The sequence below is a fragment of the Coregonus clupeaformis genome, unplaced genomic scaffold, assembly GCF_020615455.1.
Source record: "Coregonus clupeaformis isolate EN_2021a unplaced genomic scaffold, ASM2061545v1 scaf0768, whole genome shotgun sequence".
Taxonomy (NCBI): domain Eukaryota; kingdom Metazoa; phylum Chordata; class Actinopteri; order Salmoniformes; family Salmonidae; genus Coregonus; species Coregonus clupeaformis.
In genome coordinates, this window is record NW_025534223.1 from 163,075 (window position 1) to 183,718 (window position 20,644).

The 20,644-nt window shown below is 43.9% G+C and overlaps 1 protein-coding gene across 15 annotated transcripts in view; it reads left to right on the top strand.

Moving 5' to 3' along the window:
* Positions 1–12,953: 12,953 nt before the first annotated feature.
* Positions 12,954–20,644, top strand: part of abi3bpb (ABI family, member 3 (NESH) binding protein b) — a 30,277-nt gene continuing 22,586 nt past the window's right edge. For all 15 annotated transcript variants that reach the window (XM_045216656.1, XM_045216657.1, XM_045216658.1 and 12 more), the window contains exon 1: positions 12,954–13,141. In XM_045216656.1, the coding sequence (XP_045072591.1) occupies positions 13,054–13,141 (88 nt within the window). In that variant the 5' untranslated portion in view covers positions 12,954–13,053. The remainder of the gene's footprint in view (positions 13,142–20,644) is intronic.

Consider the following 20,644-nt stretch of genomic DNA (forward strand, 5'->3'; position numbering starts at 1 on the left):
CAGCCATCTGTTTGTGTACCAGTATCAAACACATGTCAGTTTGTGAGTTTGATTGAACATCCTCCTGAGATATTCAGCCTGGGCCGGAGTTAAAGGTCTCTTACAAACATGAGACAAGCAATTGTTGTCTGTACAGCCACATTGGTTCTCTGTATACGGTTTGTCTGAACATCGGTTCTCGTTGATGAACCGTGACAAAACATAGCAGCATAGGGAAGAAGTCACTGGAGAGAATACAGGGGAATATCCTGAAGTTGTGTTCAGGACACAGTGTGCTCTTGATAAGCTGTTAGTTATAAATGACCACCTGCAGCCATTTGGTTTCCTCACAAGGCACCTCTTCAGAGTAGCACTCCTTCACCTCATAACCAGACCATTATGAACACTTTAACTATCCAACGAGAGAAAATAAAATAAAATGTAAAGTCAACAGTGGGAAATACCACAGGAAAACCAAAATGATATGACAACAGCGGATACAGCAGCGGTTGAAAGATGACTTATGGGAAGAGCGGAAGGGTCTCTGAAATCTAACTCTGTGAAATGCCACTTTTCTGTTCAACATCACTCCCTGGTTAGCTTTTTATTGCGACCTGTTTTCGTTGGCCTTTGCTCCAGTCATATAGTCTTCTGTGGCTAACCGTATTATAGAGGGGAATAGTAATGCTTTCCCAGTTTACTTTAAAAGCCACTCAATATGAAACAGTGGTATCAGAGGCCTCTGTGGACTTTCTATGAGGTAGTGCTAGATGTCTATATCGTAGGCCCTTGAATGGTTCCATACATCTACATGTATTCTTGGTGCATTCATTGGTGACTCCTCTAAATGGAAAATCAACCAATCCGATGGGCAGGAAAGCTGATAGACTGACGGACTATGTTCCATAATCAAAGAGGTGTCACTGGTCATGGAAGCAGGGGGTCTTCATTTTCTGTAGAGACTCATTCTCAGGACTAACAGTGAGATCACATTGAGTCTTGAGAGAGTTTGCACCATCACCATCAAAGCGATTCAGCGATTCTCATTGAGGGCTTGTGTAAGGCTTCGAAACAGCTTGTATTCTTTTTAGTTTGATAGAGAACCTTTGTGTGTCTGGAGAGGAGTGGGACTTTTAGCTGTCCATTCATTCCAGGTGAAAGTCAGTCAGAATGAAATGTGTGTTAGTAAATCTACATCCAGCACCTACTGCATGTACTGTTCTATATGGCTGCTAATATCCCTTTTCCTCACCCTCAGCCACCAATTCTCTTGTCACTCATTCAATACTGCTTCAGTAAAGTAAAGCACTTCATATTTTCCCAAGCAACTCCCAATGACTTTATGTTGGAGTATAGAATATGGGACTGTGCCATCATCAAACTGTGTCTTGGAGTTCTTTCACTTCATGTGTTTGTTCAAGGCAAAGGGTTGAGACTATACAGTTATGCTGTGCATAGTAATGTGAGCCTGATGAGAAGGTGGAGAGTGCTTCAGTGTCCTCGTAGGAGGTTTGTGAGATGTTTTACAGTTGGTTTGCATGCTCAGATAAGTATTATAACATTATATGACACATATTAAATGATGAGAAGGAGAGAACCTCCATTTGAATTCCAACGGCCGGTTTCCCAGAGACAGAACAAGCCTAGTCCTGGACTAAAACAGATTTTAAAGGAGAATCTCCGTTGAGAACGCTTTTTAGTTCTAGGCTTAATCTGTGTCTGGGATTCCAGCCCCAAATGTACTTCTCCCAGTTTGTGAATTAGTCCCGGAATAAACAAAATTCAACACAGAGAACAAGGCCTACTTTATATGTTGATGTTCCAGATGTTAATCTGAAGGTTTTACTAGTAAATTGGTTGGTTAGAATCACAGGAGGTTGGTGGCACATTAATTGGGGAGAACGGGCTCGTGGGTAAGGCTTCTCTCTGGAGCGGAATCAGTGGAATGGTAACAAATACGCCAAACACATGGTTTCCAGGTGTTTGATGCCATTCCATTTGTGCCGTTCCGGCCTTTATTATGAGCTGTCCTCCCCTTAGCAGCCACCTGTGGTTAGGATAGTACCAATAGCCATTCCTGTGTCACAATAATATTTGTACACTGATGTGGCTGCCTGTGTAAACCACTTTTAGGGATTTGATGACATGAATGATGTCATCATGAATCTGGTATGAGTTGCTCCTATATTTAACACATCCAGCCATGTCACTTACAACACATGGCCAATAATCCCTCAGCCCACACAAAGATACTTTGAGGAAGGAAAAGATGATTGATGTTGACAATCAGATACTAATAAATCATATGTCTCCTAGTCTATGCCCGACAACATGTTCCTGTGTGAGTTGACACAGATTAACCTTAAACCCCAATCAAAGGTCCAAGAAAGCTACATTTATGATTTTGTTTTCCTGTGTGATTAGGCCTGGATGCTTAATAAAACTTGGTAGAATGGCCACTCTCCACATATAGGGCAAACAAATAGACCTCTATTGAGTTTGTGTGAGAAATCAGAAATCTCTTTTACTGAAACAGGTGCGACGTGTTAGCCTTAACGTCCTCTTACAGTGACTGGAAAATATCTTGACTTGGCAAAAATCATTTAATGTGGAACACAGTCGTGCTAAGTAAGAACAAGTGCCCCTTAGATCGTTGCTCCCCTCCTCCAGCCTCATTTAAACGACCGTACTTTGTCAGGATCCTGTCAACAGTAGTTAAGAGAGCCATGGCTTTGGTTGCGTAACCATATCCTCTCAGTCCTGGCCCGCAGGTTGAAATTAAAGACCCAAGGAATCATTCCTGCACTAGGCTACACAATGTCCTGACTCCATCTATAAAAAGGTATTACTTTAATGTATCAGTAGTTATGGATATGTCGAGAATATAGTCTGCATAGAAAAAAAATGGGCCTACTTCAATATAGTGTTTTAAAAAAGTATACTTTCAACAGACGGAAACTGAATCAAAGAAGAGAGCATATTGTGCTGTACATGTAGCGTGCTTATTTCCCATATTCATACTTTCATATTGTTAAAAAACTATTTTACAGGCTCCCGAGTGGCGCAGTGGTCTAAGGCACTGCATCGCAGTGCTAGAGGTGTCACTACAGACCTGGGTTCAATCCCAGGATGTATCGCAGCCAGCTGCGACAGGGAGACCCATGAGGCGGTGCACAATTGTCCGGGATAGGGGAGGGTTTGGCTGGCCGGGATGTCCTTGTCCCATTGCGCTCTAGCGACTCCTTGTGGCGGGCCAGATTCATGCATGCTGACCTCGGTCACCAGTTGTACGGTGTTTCCTCCAACACATTGGTGCTTCTGGGTTAAGTGAGCAGCGCGGCTTGGCAGGGTTGTGTTTCAGAGGACGCATTGCTCTTGACCTTTGCCTCTCCCAAGTCTGTACGGGAGTTGCAGTGATGGGACAAGACTATAACTACCAATTGGATATCACGAAAAAGGGGTAAAAAATATATATTTAGATTTTACAAGTTGCAATATAAAGGGTAATCTTACAGTCAGATCCAATGAATTCAAAACTGCTCCAGGAAGAGCACATGTGAAATATGGCCTAGCATTCTTCATTGCAAAGCCTTCTGGGAAATGAGTTAACAAGTCAAGCTCCCATTTGGATTACACAAAAATGCACAGAAGGACTTGTGAAACAACACAAACTTGGTAGCTAATCTCCCACAATTATTTCCAGTTCTGTTTGGCTGATGATACTGATTACCTACTGGAAACTATTATTGATGACTGACAGGCAAATATCTGTTGTGATCTTTGGAATCTTCCTGATGACGGGTAATGCATTCTGAATGTGAAATATGTACATTCACAACAATATTACTGAGTTTTAGTATGGATATTTGGTCCTCATGGTTTGCCACTGTAATCCTTCACTGTAGGCCATGTATTATATACCCAGATATGGACTTTAACAAACGTTAATTATGAAGTGGAAAACGACCTCTTAACGTCCAGATGTTGCTAGACTTGGTTTGAAACGGACTACATGTTCTTTGGTTTTGAAAACAAACACAATCCTGTGAAAAATGAATTGTTATTGGTAATCATATTTTCTTTCCCTCGTTTCATATAAACGCTTTAGTTCTCCTGATTGATTTATTTGCCATGAGCTTTGATAGTTCTGATTGGCCCATTGGCCCGTGCTCTGCCCTTCGCAGCTCAAAGCGTTGTCTGTATATTTTTCCTGTTCACGTTTATTTGCATGAATCACCTCCGACTGAAGCCCGGAGGCAGATCCTAAAACCAGAGAACAACCTCAGATTAATCAGACTTCTGGGAAAACAAACGGATCAATCTGAAAGTCCTCCAGAAACCACTTGGAGATGATCATCTGTCTTGTAGTTCCTTTTTTGTGTGCTGTCTCAGCTGAGGTTGTACATTGAGCCTAACAGATGTAGAAGTCATTTCATATCAATTGTTTGGATTATTCTAACAGTGATCTAACGAGGCATATAATTTTTCACAATATCTTAAGGTATATTTTTGTTGTTGATTTCCTTATTGGCCTCTTCTGATATCGTTTTTCATGTCACCAGAACGCCTCTGGTAAGAGTATCTATCTGGATAACAAGGCGGTTCATGCCAATTTCTACAGCTGTGTTCACCCATTACGCCAGGAACATCAGGGATAAACCAGACTTACCAAAGCTCATTTATTTTCAATTGCGTGTTTCCATGTTTATTTAATCCTGAAGAACCCATCACGTTAGACCAGGTTGTGGCTTACGCCCACTAGCAGTCTGTCCTAGCTCTGGAAATATGGCACCTATTTGTCTAAATTGGGTATGATTTTGACAAATGTGTCTCTCTCTGGTATCACTGGCATGCCTACAGGACACGTATAATCGGCAGGAATTTTTATGTACTGTCAAAATGTTTAGTAGATTCGACAGCCAAGAATCCATTGTGCCTATTGAAACAAACTACACAACTTCAATGCTGTGTCCATTGATGGTTTACCATACAAGAATCAATCCTGATATGTACATTTTAGTCATTTAGCAGACACTCTTAACCAGAGCGACATACACAGTAGTGAGTGCAAATATATTCATATTTTGTTTGTTCTGGTCCCCCATGGGAATCAAACCCACAACCCTGGCATTGCAAGTGCCATGCTCTACCAACTGAGCCACACGGGACCATAGCCTGTTAATCATCTGAAGTGTTCCAAAACGTCATACATAAGGACATTTACTACAGGGTCTTTGTTGTGAGACTTATCTGAATTAATATGCTAACAGCTCAACAGACTTTTATTTTTTTCCAAAAGTATAAAAGAATAACTGAATACATTTGCAGGATTTCTACGATTTGTCCGATGCTAACATTTTTGAAGCAGAGTGACGCATTGAATCTGTCATTACTTTGTATTTCATGAACTTTGGCTTAACACTTAACAGTATTAGATAGGTGTGGTCACTAAAGTATAAATATCTTCCAGTAAATCTACCATTTCCTATCCATGTCTTTTAGATTTTGCTTAGCCGGAGATTCTCAGAATGTGTTATTATTCAAATGTTGGAATATCAGTTCTTAGAAAGAAATCTTGAGTATAAATAAAATCATTACATAAAACCTGTCATCTAGGCTTGGAATGATTTACAGGAAAGTCTGACTTTGACAAATCCTCACGTCATGAACAGACTTAAGCCGCATGCTCTATCTTAATACACAACTCAGCACAAATGTTCAAACAGAGTCTTTGTTACACACTGCTGTTATACCGTTCAATGTAACCGTTGTGAATTAACACAAGACCTTACTGGCTAAACCCTACTGGGTTTGCCTCATTCAGATTTTTATCAGCATTCATCATTTTGGGTTACTGGTAACTTTGGAGTTTTCATAACCATTCATCCAAGAGATTATGTAACGACGGACGTCAGAAAGTGGGACATTGTTCGTCAGAAACGTGTTAAATGGTTCAGCACAATGAACGGCTGCCCAGTGTCTGTTTTACAACTTGAGGCTATGATGTTCTCAGTAACTTTCCTACTGTGTTCTTAGACATATGAGAAAACATTCCAATCACAACCCCCATCTCTCGATTCCCCATCCCACACAATAGCAGGCAGGCCAGGTGTCTTGTCTTCAGCCGACCGTGCATGGCAATGGATGAGCGTGAAGGTTTAAAATCTTAACAGGAGTGAAACATGAAGCCATCTCACGTTCCTAATAAATGCCACTATATAATATAATAATATGCCATTTAGCAGACGCTTTTATCCAAAATGACTTACAGTCATGTGTGCATACATTTTTACGTATGGGTGGTCCCGGGGATCGAACCCACTACCCTGGCGTTACAAGCGCCATGCTCTACCAATTGAGCTACACTACCGTGACATGAACTGGGACAGGGAGGAGTCTTTGTTTACTGGTAGGTTGAGTCAAGGTGGATTTATGGGTAAGACGTGCTGCTCTGAGAGTAGCCTCGCCTTGTGTTGCCTACAGATCACAGGTGAGGCCGCTCTTAATGGTGCAGCACTCCATCCTGCATGGTGCTTCCTCTCAGGCAACATTCCATACATCACTGTTTCAATGGTGCTGCCATGATGCTTGCTCCTAATGTGGCTTCCTCGTACTGTTTGTCTTCAAACTCACTGCCAACACAGGTTGATAAAAATAAAAAGGGGTCTGGATTCCTGCCTCATCCACGGGCAACCGCTTGTTTGATGCGTGATGAAAGGATGACAAGGTTTGCAAGTTTACGACGTGACGGTGTCCAGTACCATATGCAGAATGGAGAGCTGCTCTGATATTTCCTTCATGTGTTGTCTAATAATGTTGCCAGTGAGGCCAAAGTTCACGGGTGGATACTTCAATGACTGAATCTCTGCAACCTGTTGAAAAACGACCCCATTTGTTTCTCCGAGTGTTGACGCGAGACATGCTTTTCTTGCCACAAACTTTTACTAACTAACATTTAGAAGATAACACAATAACTCAGGGTTGGACTTCATCCGTATCGCCGAAGTATTGCGTAAGATCTGCGTTATAGCTTGATTTTAAAGGCAATGTTCCCGTGTTCGCGGAGACTGCATTAACGGCAAACTCTGCACATGTCGGCTCAATCGGAAATTACGTTTACATTTGAATGCAAATCTTCTGTGATACGGATTGAATCCAGCCCTTAGTCGTCCACGAATGAACTGAGAAGATTGTACTGAGGGATGGAAAATATCAAATGATTTTCTCCTCCAACTCGCCAATCTTGAGACTATCCAACTGGGGGAATTGACATGGTGTGCCGTTATAAGGGCTGGCCCATCTGGGCCACATCTGCAACCGTTTTCCAAATCACTAAACCTGCTGACCGAAAAAAAGGCTAAAAAACTTTGTAATTGTATATATTTTTTATCCATTTTGCTGGTTCACGAGCCATATTTCCATCGGAATGAAGGTAATCCATCTTGAGAATCACTATGTAAAAGTTCGTAAATCTCTGTGTTGATGGCCGTCACCTTGGTCTGCCAATGTCAGGGGCATGAGGCCAGGGTAGAACCCAGACCTCCATATGGCCAGAGAAAGTAGGACGCTGACGGAGGACAAGTGCAGTGCACATCTGCTTCCATTGGGCTATGATGGTGTTAGATATGCTGGTGTGGTGCGATAGTGTTGAGCGGGGGAGCTTCTCCATTAACCCTGGGGAAAGGAGGACAAGCTAAGCCTTTAGGGTCTTTACAGGAAATAAAACTCCTCATTGGTTTTCTCTTCAACTCCCCAGCAAGCGGAGGACAACGAACATGTGGGCCATCTCCTCGGCCATATGACTTTCATTGCTGAGTGGGATGTCCAGGGCATTTAGATGTGATTACTGAAGCAGAACGAGGAAGAACTTCTGACCCATATAACACAATGCTCCACCCAAGAGTAGTAGAAACAGAGGCTCCCCATCCCATGCTAATAGTTAAGGCGGGCTGATCTACGGGTCCTGCAGGATCTGGTTGTAGGTCCCTCCACCGGAGACGGTCTGTCTCCCTGTGGCCCATTAACCACTGTGGGTTTAACAAGAGACTAGAGATGGAAGACACGGAGCAGAGACATGGAGAGAGCAGCAAACGCATGGCAATCCATTTACTCCTCATATTCATCAAGTTGAGATATAGAACTTCTCCTGTGGTGTTTGGGAAGTTATTGAGGCCATGGGTGAACACTAAACATCTGTGGATTGGAGGCCCAGTTTCAGTATATAGTAACAGTGAGTGAACTCCAGAGATGACTAATTCAACATGGCTAGATAGGATACAGTTTATGTCAAATTGACGTCTAAAGTTGAAATATTTTGCATTTTAGCTAACCCTAAAGGCGTCAGCATGCTTCAGTTCAGTTGGCGGCTTGTTAGTCTTACCTGTGAGGGCAGCAGAGGTGTTGGAGCCGGCAGCAAGCATTTTGATTGGTCCATGTGAACTGAAGAAGTCCACCAATTGGAAGGCTGTCTTCTCCTCATTGCCTCCCAGACCTAGCTGACCTTCGTTGTTTCCCCGGGAGAGTACACGTTTCCCCGAGCTGTGGACAGGACACACACATTAGGCTAAACGCGTCAGCATGCTTCAGTTAGGCTGAAAACTCTCATACTCCCTTAAAAGACCTTCCCTTGAAAAACTAGAAAAAAGGGGTAATAGTACTGTTTGTCCATTTTGAGACGCCGTAGCCAGTATACACTTCCTCAAAATAGTCAGAATAAATCGAAGAAAGTTTTTTTGCCGAAGAGATCTTAGTCTTGCAATTATACATCTATCTTAGATGTGCAGTATTTTTCAATAGAAAATGTGCATGAAAATGAGTCGTACCTCGTTGAATGACAACAAAGACTTTATTGAATAATTCCTACTGTTGACCAATCCAAAACAAACAAAAACGTCACAAAATGTTGCCATAATATATGCACAAACTCTTCCGAACTGTTTCGGCTGGGAAGATGCCGGACCCCTTACGAAAAAGATTGCAGTCAGAGTGCAGTATAACTGCAGTATGCTGCAAATACCGAAGTCCAAAATAACACCGTTTTTTTTACTGCAGTAATTTTGCAGTGTAACTGCAGTTAGAGTGCAGTATAACTGCAGTTCAACTGCAGTACACTGCGATTATTCTGCAATCACTGCGTCCAAAATACCACAGTTGACTGCAGTTACTGCACTTTTACTGCAGTTTCAAAACTGCAATCCTTTTTTGTAAGGGACGCCTTAACCCTAAACCTTTTTCTAACCTGCTACGTTAATTATCCTAACCTGCTGCATAAGTTCCCCTACCTGCTACACAAAGTCAATTCTGGTCAATTCTGACATAAACTGTATCCCATCTAGTCAAAACCACAAATCGTGGATGATCGAACTTCTCAGGTCAAAGTACAGATAGGCGTAATGATGATGAATTGAACCTTGAACGGAGGTTAATCACCAGTAGCAGATGCATAAACTCTACACTCCGCAGGCTGGCGTGTGTTGCTGAGGGATTTTTTTGTGGGGTGTCTTCAACACTGGAGTGTTTGAACTGGGGGTCGTGGCTTGACGAAGCCCAGGTGGCCCTTCATTTCGTTGCAGAGGATTGAGATTGGAAAGGACCAGGGAAGGAAACACAGCAAGAAAACATCAACAGCACCAGTGACAAACTTTGGAAACAGGAGGAAGCCATCATGAGCAACAAAGTACTTTCCTGATGGGGGGGGGATTGTGAAAGATTACTGAGTCACCTGAGCAAATCTGAATAGATTTGGAATTGTAGAGGTTTATCTCTGTCTGTGTCCATTAGTATTGTTTATAATTGAGAAAACTGTTAATTTTTCTGTAAATGTATTTGTTTTGCTCCTCTTGAACACAGATAGGGGTAATATAACTTGTTGTATTCTTATTTTCTGTCTTCCCAAACTTTCATCCAGTGACAAAGATGTGAGAAAGTACATGCTTAGCCTGCAGAGTTGTGCAGCCAGGCTACACGTGTACCTGGGAACCCATTCAGGGCATTATGGAAAAGTGCCCTCTCTCTCTCTCCCTCCCTCCCTCTCTCCCTCCCTCTCTCTCTCTCTCCCCCCTCTCTCTCTCTCTCCCTCCCTCTCTCTCTCCCTCCCTACTCTGCCCAGACATGGGCGAGGGAGACAAAGGGGCCATTGTAAGGCAGAGGAGAAAATGATTTTCTTTCTAAATAGACTAGAGAATAGAAAATAGGTTTCTAATTTATGTTGAGCAACCTTGTCAGTGGATTGGAGAGCGATCTAGCCTCTCCAGTGGTTTCATCACTCATCATGGTGATATGGTGCAGGTGCTGCCACCACTCTGCACCACTGAGACTGGGATGCTTTGGCAGAAGAAACGCTTCAATTGGTTTAAGAGACTCCCCATTCACAACAATAACGGCTCCTATCAATTTGAGCCTGTGGGAACTGGTCCTCAGATTCCCAGAAGGATAATGTTTTGGGGTTTTCTTTGTGGTCAGATTCAGTTAGATACTGTATGGGCATGTACGTACACAGACGTGCTGTTTTTTATGAATCAAGCTGTGGCCATTAAAATCTTTGTTCAAAGGTCTAATTTGAGCTCTATTAAGCAAAATAACAACAACAAAACAATCAGGGTTTTATTATCTGAAGCCAGTAAACACCTATGTTTTTCTCAAAAATGTCAAGTGATGCTTGATATTCAGATCTCAATGTGCAGAACAATAAGTTCAATCAACTCATGAGCTTTATTAGCAGTCACATGTTTATAGTGACGGTGATCTACCCCTACAGGAAGTGCACAAACACAAGAACGATCTGTACTTTACTGTCAGAGTTAAACATTAATGGGTCACTCAACCACTGAGTCATTGTCCTAATTAGCAGAACAATGTAAGAGCCATGTGCTCTGAGGTAAAACTGTTTCTGGTTACTGGGGCCAAACTTTCTGATTACAGTGTGTCCAGACCTTAACCTAATTAGTCCAAGCCGTTGTCACTACTGAACACTCTGCTCTGGCTCTCTTTTGATGTGGTATCATTTCACTTTAACTGGATCGGGCGTGGAGCCAGCCTGGCCCCCTGGTCAGGCAAAAACAACATGTTTGTTTGCAGTCAAGAGGATGAAAAAGGACCCTGAAGTTTCACAACTGTACAGGACTTGGGCAGGGGCGGACTGGACATCTGGCATCTCGGGCAAATGCCAGGTGGGCTGGTCCATTTTTAGCCTAGTGGGCCAGTCTAACTTTTTTTGGCGCAAAATGATCACTGTCTGGCTAATAATGGTGGCCTCAAGGAAGAATTGGGCTGTTGTGGGGGCCGCCAGGAAAAAAATGGTCCGGTGTGGGGGCCACAAGGAAAAAAGTGAGCCGGTGTGTTAGAAATGCCGGGGCTGATTTTTGGTTCCAGTCCGCCACTCAGCTTGGGTGTTGACTTTGGTTACCTGCATGTCAATGCTTGTTGGTCACTGTGTCTCTGGCAGGAATGGTCCAACGAGTACGAGGGGTTAATGTGTTTCCCAAGTTTCAACATTTAATTTTTTCCCTTAACAGCCCTTCTTTTTTTTTAAAAGTCAGAATACATGTGTGTTTTGGTTTCTGTTATTCATACTTCTGGTGGTCAGTCAGTCACCCATTAATTTGTCCATTGCATAAAATCTGGATTTGGTGATTTAGTGGAGTGCAGCATGAATCATGAATACGCCTTTATTCAGTTCCTGTGGGATGGAGCAGGCAGGCACTCTGTCTGGAACAACTGTCAGTCTGTATCCTGTCGCATGCGATGGCACGTGTGGGTTGGATGGGACTCCTACCATAATCAGCTGGAAGGAAGTGTGTGGACACACCCCCATTCCCTCCATCCCCTCCTCCTCCTCTCCTCCGTACCAACCCCACTCATACCCCCTCTATCCTAGGAGCTCCAGTTCTTGGCGGGAGAGCATGGTCACTGCCTCCCAAAGAGCTCCAGTGGAGGTTGGATTTCGAGACCCGATGGCGCTGCTCCACCCGTGTCAGTTGTGCTCAGAAAGAATGTACTGTTGTGTAGTGTGTTCCAAAAGCAAAGTGCTTAAAAACATGGTACTGGTTAGTCTGCACAGTGTGCACATGTTGGGCAGAAGTGGAGATGGGAGTGTGTCATACAAACTACACTGCATGAGTTTAACTTTATTCCCAAGGCCATAGGTTAGGATGGAGCGAGGGTGCCACTCCTGTTCTCCCCCTGTGCCACCCCCCCTGTTTTGCCAACCACATTGGCACCTCCTGGCATCTACATCACAATATCAGTTGAGTTGAACAAAGGATAAATAAAAAAAAATCACACAAAGGAGGAGGAGAAGGGGGGAGGAGGAGGAGGAAGGGAAGGAGGAGGAGGAGGAGGAAGAGGAAGGGGAGGAGGAGGAGGAGGAGGAGGAGGAGGAGGAAGGGGAGGAGAAGGAGGAGGAGAAGGGGGGGAGGAGGAGGAGGAGGAGGGGAGGAAGGGGGAGGAGGAGGAGGAGGAGGAGGAGGAGGAGGAAGGGGAGGAGGAGGAGGGGGAGGAGGAGGAGGAAGGGGGAGGAGGAGGAAGGGGGAGGAGGAGGAGGGGGGAGGAGGAGGAAGGGGGAGGAGGAGGAGAAGAGGAGAGGAGAGGAGGAAGGGGGAGGAGGAGGAGGAGGAGGTAGGGGAGGTGGAGGAGGAGGGGAGGAGGAGGAGGAGGAGGAGGGGGGAGGAGGGGGAGGAAGAGGAGGAGGAGGAGGAGGAGGGGTGGAGGAGGAGGAGTAGAGGAGGAGGGGAGGAGGAAGGGGAGGCGGAGGGGAGGAGGAGGAGGAGGGGAAAACCGGGTGGGTGATGCAAAAAAGGAGGGAGGGAAATAGAGGGAAACATTTCAGTGAGATTCCACGCATTTAGCCACCACCCTCCCCACCCACCCAAGAATAGGGTGTGTGGTGTGTGGGGTTGTGGTTGTGACATCGGCAGTCCCCTCCCACCCCCCACCCTTCTCCTATCCTGCTAGTATAGATGCTTCGTGGTCCGGTGGTCATCTCCACTCCACAGTGTTTCAACGGAGCGCTGCACAAGTCCTAAATTGAGCTGCTACCTTATTGAAGTTGTCCAGCATCCCTGTCCAGAGATCTCCATGGCAGGCACCATGCTCCTCAGAGTCTCTCTCCTGCTCCTCGCTGGATCCATTCTCCTCAGCTGCATCCCTGCACAGAGGATTAGAGGCAAGTGCACAGATTGGCTGTTCTGTAAAGTCCGGTGTATTGTGTTTCTGGATAGTGTGGTCTTGTGTTACGTGTTTTATGTATAGTTTTGAGCATGCATGTTATGTTTTTGCCAATGCATTTGTGACGGAAAGTGGTTTTGTGTTGTTGTTGCTTATCATTGTGCATTGTGCACTATGCAATGTTTTGCTGACTTTGAATATGTTCTCCAAATGCCATTGACATTGTATAGAAAAAAATTGCTTTGCCAAAACCAAATTGCTATGTGAACATAAAGTAGGGGTTTCATGGTCCAGTTGGTCCAGTTTGTAAAGTCCCATGAAATTATCCCAAAAGTATTGACCAAAATGTTTGGGACAATGCATAATGTATAGAGTTGTGCAGACTTGACTGCAGCGAAATCACAGTGTGAATGATATCCTCATTAGAATAACAATATAATATATGCCATTTAGCAGATGCTTTTATCCAAGCGACTTACTGACCATTAATGCAATGCATTTAGATTCAGGTGCAAAACCACTGTAACTGTGACTGTGCAAGATAAGAATTAGTTTGACTCAAAAACTGAATGAAAAGCAGAAGTTTGGTTGTCACCGGTACATACATTATGTTTCCTTGAATTTTGTTCTGATGTTTTTTGGTCTTACTGTAGAATTGTAATGTCGGTTTGGAGCTTGAATTGCCTCTTGTTAGAGATAATGTTCAAACTGTTCGAGCTACAGGACTTTCAGCAGTCTACTGATTGGCCCATTAAACATACAGTAGTTATGTAATATGATGAATTCACTTTCCTAGAAATGAAAAGGGAAATGTCAGGCTAAAAACAATGGATGATCGATACACTGTATTAGCTCACATGCAAACACTCGCCAATATCAACATTTTCTTTGAGCAGCAGTGTGTATATGAATGGTAAACCAACTAAAATTCTGAGAAGTGAGGACATTTTGCCTGTCCTCACTTGTAAATATAATATTTTAGGTTTAGGGGTTAGGTTTATGGCTAGAATTAGGGTTAGGGTTAGAATTAGGGTTAGGGTTAGTGGTTAGGTTTATGGTTAGGTTTAGGGTTAGGTTTAGAGTTGGGGTTTAAGGTTAGGGTAAGGGTTAGGTTTAGGGTAGGTTTAGTGGTTAGGGAAAATAGGATTTTGAATGGGAATTAATTATAGTAGGACATAGCTGTGTGTGTGTGTGTGTGTGTATATATCTGCCTGTTGGTTGTCTTGGGGTGTTTCTTGGACAGGATCCCATGATTTAAAAAAGGTTAATCTATGTGAGTGCCAATTTGTGTGTTGACAAGAAATCTTATCCTAATAATAATTGTGCTGCCGTCCAGTGGACTTCCCAGAGGATGTAGCCTTGTGATTGCGGTGTCTAACGCAGCAGGGAGGGGTTTGGTTCGGCTTGGGATTGGGCCAACATCTCCCCTCCGCACACACCAGAATCTCAGGCAGAGAAGCTTCTTGTTAAACAGTACATGTTGTACAACATCCACGTGTCCACTTTGCTTTCCGTGCGGCGGTGTCTGCTTTCTGCACATTGTTAAGGTGCGACATGTATATTCCTGAGTACATACACGTGCCTGCTTTGCTTTCCGTGCGGTGGTGGTGGTGGTGGGGGTACATTGTAAATGGGCTACATGTGTGTACCTGAGTGTCTGAGCTCGGTGTATGTTGAAGCTGTGGTTGTGCAGGCAGCTGGAGACGGGGTTGGCCCGCAGCTCTTCATGCATGGTCAAACTTCATTAGAGGAGATGAAAGAGAGACGGCTCAGGGTCTCACACACCAAAAGACTCATCAGTTGTGCAACAGTGCTCGGTGCAAAAATCCCCTACCTTCACGCTGTTTAACTACCATCTCTCTGGTGAGGATGTGGGGGGGGGGCTGTTGTGCCCCACTACTGTAGCTGCAGAAGGAGGGATGGGAAGCTCTACGTATGAAAGGGTGAAGTTGGACTCATGTCAGATGGACACACAGTCAGAGAGAATACAGTAGGAGAGCAGGTCTGTGTTTGTCAACACGCGGCAATGCATGTGCTTTTTACAGTATGTGCTGCCAGTGAAAGCCCATTCAGTTATGGAGTACATCCACAGCTGCAGAACGTTGAGATCACGTCCATCTACTAAATGTGACTGGACAATATATACATATGAACCTAGAGAAGCTGTCAGGGACCATTTATGTTCCCTATAGCCATGAGGTAAAATGCTCCTGGAGAGTCGATTTATAAAAGCGGTGTCTGGAGATTTAAGGGACTTTTGTTACAGTTGTGTGTGTCATTTTGAGAAGGTACAGGTATGCTCAATATGGGAGAAATGGAAGGACCATGTTCCAGAACAGAATATAGTGCAGGGGTTTCACAGTTTGGTTTGATTAAAGTTTGTTAGTTCCTCATTCAATATACAACAAACAAACACAACGGAATGGGATATCGCTGGAAGAGAAGTTGCTTATGACTAACATATTTAGAAGTCTGCCAAAGGATTAAATGCTAGCTAGACTTTTTCCCTAAGCGCAATACCCTGAAGGCTGGCTGTTGTTCACTTTAAGGGTCATGGAACCAAACCAACTTTTTTCACTTGTGATCAGCCTCACACTGGATTCTGCTCTTGGGTCAATCAGCTGCAGTTGGAAAGTCTTCAACTGTGAAACACCACGTCCGTGCCAAGAAACCAGCATGCGTGATTACACGTCTTAAGTGTCAAACTTCCATGCTTTCCCACCATTTGAGAAGGCAACAGGATGTCAATGCCAATCTGTAGAACAAACAGCCCGAAGATAGCTTAAGAGACTGAAGACGGACATACTTATGATCGCACACAATCTGTCTCCTGGAAGACTCAGAGTTGGCAAATCAAACATGCCTGCTGCTTACGCTTAAAAACATTTTTTTCCTAGACGAATTCTTAATATCATTAAAAGTTGGAAGAAGATTCAGTTGTCACTTTAAAGAACTCCCGGCTTTCGGCGTCTCACCTTTTGACACCAACCGTGATCTGCCCAACGATGCCTCTCTACCAGACGAACTCAATGCATTTTATGCACGCTTATTGCCCACTTTGACAACAACAACATTGTGCCGGGTGTGAAGGCATCACCGACCCAGAGGATAGGGTGATCTCGCTGTCACGTTCGCTTACAGATGGGACGGACCAAGGCGCAGCGTGATATGCATACATGTTTATTAAAATGAATAAACACAATGACAAAACAACAAACTAAACGAAACGTGAAGTCCAAGGTACAACATACCTCACACGGAACAAGATCCCACAACCCACTAGTGCCAATAGGCTGCCTAAGTATGGACCCCAATCAGAGACAACGAGCTACAGCTGCCTCTGATTGGGAACCACACCGGTCAACATAGATCTACACGATCTAGATCTACACCACACAGAAAATACACACCCTGACTCAACAAATACGAGTCCCCAGAGTCAGGGCGTGACACTCGCTCTCTGAGGCCGACATAAGAAAGGTCTTTAAATCAGATCAATACCTGCAAGGCCACGGGGCCCGACGGTATTCCAGGGTGCTTTCTCAGAGCATGCACAGCTGGCAGGCATATTCACAATAATTTTCAACCTCTCCTTGTCCCAGTCTTTAATCAAATCAAATCAAATTGTATTGGTCAAATACACATATTTAGCAGACGTTATTGTGGGTGTAGCGACATGCTTGTGTTCCTAGCTCCAACAGTGCAGTAGTATATAATAATTCACAACAATACACACAAATCTAAAAGTAAAAGAATGGAATGAAGAAATATATTAATATTAGGACAAGCAATGTCGGAGTGGTATTGACTAAAATACAGTAGAATATAGTATATACATATTAAATGAGTAAAGCAGTGTGTAAACATTATTAAAGTGACTACTGTTCCATGTCTATGTACTGTACATAGGGCAGCAGCCTCTAAGGTGCAGGGTTGAGTAACCGGCTATTGACAGCTATTTAACAGTCTGATGGCCTTGAGATAGAAGCTGTTTTTCAGTCTCTCGGTCCCAGCTTTGATGCACCTGTACTGACCTTGCCTTCTGGATGATAGCGGGGTAATAAACAGGCCGTGGCACGGGTGGTTGATGTCCTTAATGATCTTTTTGGCCTTCCTGTGAGGGCAGGCATTGTGACCTTGGTGATGCGTTGGGCAGACCGCACCACCCTCTGGAGAGCCCTGCGGTTGCGGGCGGTGCAGTTGCCGTACCAGGCGGTGATAAAGCCCGACAGGATGCTCTCAATTGTGCATCTGTAAAAGTTTGTGAGGGTCTTAGGGACCAAGCACCACATGTTTTAAGATGACGACCATCATTCCTGTCCCCAAGATCGCTAAGGCTTCATGCCACAATGACTACCGCCCTGTAGCACTCACTTCTGTAATCATGAAGTGCTTTGAGAGGCTGGTTATGGCACACATTAACTCCACCATCCCAGACACCCTAGACACACTCCAATTTGCATACCGCCCCAACAGATCAATAGATGACGCAATCTCAATTGCTCTCCACACTGCCCTCGCCCACCTAGATAAGAGGAATACCTATGTGAGAATGCTGTTCATTGACTACAGCTCAGCGTTCAACACCATTGTCCCCTCCAAGCTCGTCACCAAGCTTAGGACTCTGGGTCTGAACACCTCCCTCTGCAACTGGATCCTGGACTTCCTGACGGGCCATCCCCAGATGGTAAGGGTAGGCAACATCACCTCCGCCATGCTGACCCTCAACACGAGTGCCCCACAGGGGTGTGTGCTTCACTACATGGTATGGCAACAGCACCGCCCTCGATCGCATGGCGCTACAGAGGGTGGTGCGGACAGCCCAGTACATCATTGGGGCCAAGCTCCCTGCCATCCTGGACATCTATATCAGGCGGTGTGGAAGGAAGGCCCGGAAAATCGTTAAAGACTCCAACCACCCAAGCCATAGACTATCCTCTCTGCTTCAGCACGGCAAGCGGTACCGGTGCATTAAGTCTGACACCAACAGGATCTTGAACAGCTTCTATCTCCAAGCAATAAGACTGAAAATAGCTAACAAAATAGCTACATGGACTATCTGAGTTAACCTTGTATCTTTATTTACCTTTTATTTTTGCACTGTCTCTATGCACACTCACACACTCAGTCCAGCATCTTCTCACTCACGCATAATATGCACATACATTTATACTGACTCTACACACACGCACACTCACTCACATACAAGCTGCTGCTACTCTGTTTATCATACATCCTAATACCTAGCCACCTTACCCCTCCCTGTACATATATACCTCCATCACTCCAGTATCCCTGCACACTGTAAATATGGTACTGGAACTGACCCTGTATATAGTATGCTTACTTACTTATTGTGTTCTTCATATTTTTCTTGTGTGTTTTGTCTAGTATTACATTGTTATTGATTATTGCATTGTTGGGTTTTGAGTTTGCAAGAAAGGCATTTCACTGTACTTGTGCATGTGACATTAAAAACGTAAAACTTGAAACATTAGTCAAGAGCAGGATAACTTTATTGACAACAGTAAACAACATAGCTAACAAGCTTTCCAGCATGAGGGGGCTATTTTTTATGCAGGTTGGCATTTATTGGCATGACTCATGTAATGGAGGCAGCTCTGCAGAGTGGTCACTACACTCACACCCTTTTTGGTTCCATAGGAGAACCCTTTTGAGTTCCATGTAGAACCCTTTTTGGTTCCAGATATAACCCTTTTGGGTTCCATGTAGAACCCTCTGTAGAAAGGGTTCTACATAGAACCCAAAAGGGTTCTACCTGGAACCAAAAAGGGTTATTCAAAGGGTTCTCCTATGGGGACAGCTGAAGAACCCTAGATAGCACCTTTTTTCCTAAGAGTGTAGGCATACCTTTACTTAGAAAAAAAGGTGCTATCTACAACATAAAAGGGTTCTTCGGCTGTTATCATAGGAGAACCCTTGAAGGACCCTTTTTGGTTCCATGTAGAACCCGTTTGGTTCCAGGTAGAACCCTTTGGTGTTCCATGTAGAACCCTTTCCACAGATGGTTCTACATGGAACCCAAAATAGTTCTACATAGAACCAAAAAGGGCTCTCCTATTTGGACAGCCGAAGAATCCTTTTGGAACCCTTTTTTCTAAGTGTGGCAGAAATCTCTCAGTTCTACCTCCAGGGCAAGATTCATGACAATAAACGTCAACCTGCATTTTTGATGAGTAGGCCTTTCCATAAGCTTCAGTATACATTTATTGGTATTATGTAACATAATAATGTCTTCCACATTCTCCCCCTGTAGCTAGAATCGCTCTTCATCTGTATATTGTTGTCTCCACAAGGGGTGAAGTTGTCATCTGGTCTATAATCAGAGGATAACACATTACAGTCCTTGTAAGTCTAGGGTCTCTTTAATAGATCCTCATGGATTTAGAGCTATAAAGCCAGAGACTGAAAACATCCTTCTTGTTAAATTAAAGGGAGTCAGCAATAACATGACAGGAGTCTTGAGTCTTGAGGTAAGCAGAGGTTATGTCACGTTGCCGGGGGAGATGCGTTTATTAATGACAGTTAGAATGGAAGGCGCCACTAGAAATAGGATGTTCGACAGCAGAAACATGACAAGCAAAACATCCTTTTCCCTCCAATTATATTCCAAACAATTCAAGATTACTCTTTGGGGTTAAGCAGAGATGCGAAATGGACACAAGTATCCAAGTAAACAGTTAATTCACTCACACTGTGGAATAAGTTGCACAATGTTGTGCTGATTCAGCAAACCCAGTGGTCTTTTAAATTCTTCCAAACCAATAGTTCCTGGCAACTTCCACAAAACCACTACACAAATATGGTTGTTTGTTTGTTTTTCACTTTCTCGTGATTGAAGAGTTTCACGGGTCATCGATAATGAAGGCGCCGATATGATATCCAAGGTTCATTCCAAGTTTGCTCTGTGAATGGGAGTGATTAGGTTATCGTTAAAGCCTAATTAACACTCTGCGTGATTAGGATTAGCTGGAGTGCCAGAACGCTCGCCTTGCCTCTTGCCTGCATGGGCATTAAAAGGGCGGGCTGCTGACTGATGTGTGTGACGACACAAAACGGCCACAACATCCATTTTAAGCCTGCTTTTCATTAGCATTTAACAGCCTCTTTAACCCAGCAGCTGAACCAGTCAAGTTCCTGTATGGTGGGATATGGGAATCTGGTGGACAAGGGAAAGCCTTCTCCAAAGCTAAAGAGGCTTATTACCAGGTTTAAATGAGCTCCAGTACTGATGTTTAGCCTCTGTTCTTGAATAATGACTTTTCTGAACTCTTTGGAGCTCAACCTTCAAGAGTTCCATCCTCCATTGCATTTCACCTTCTAATTTTACCTCTCCAAGCCTGACGATATCAGTGGGTTTAAAGTACTTTGAGTTTATCCTAATAGTCCAATGTTAAGACTGACGGAAGAATCAAGTATTCCATCTCCTGTATGCATTCAGGGTTATATTGGCTGCAGTTGAAGGGTACTGCAGTCTGTT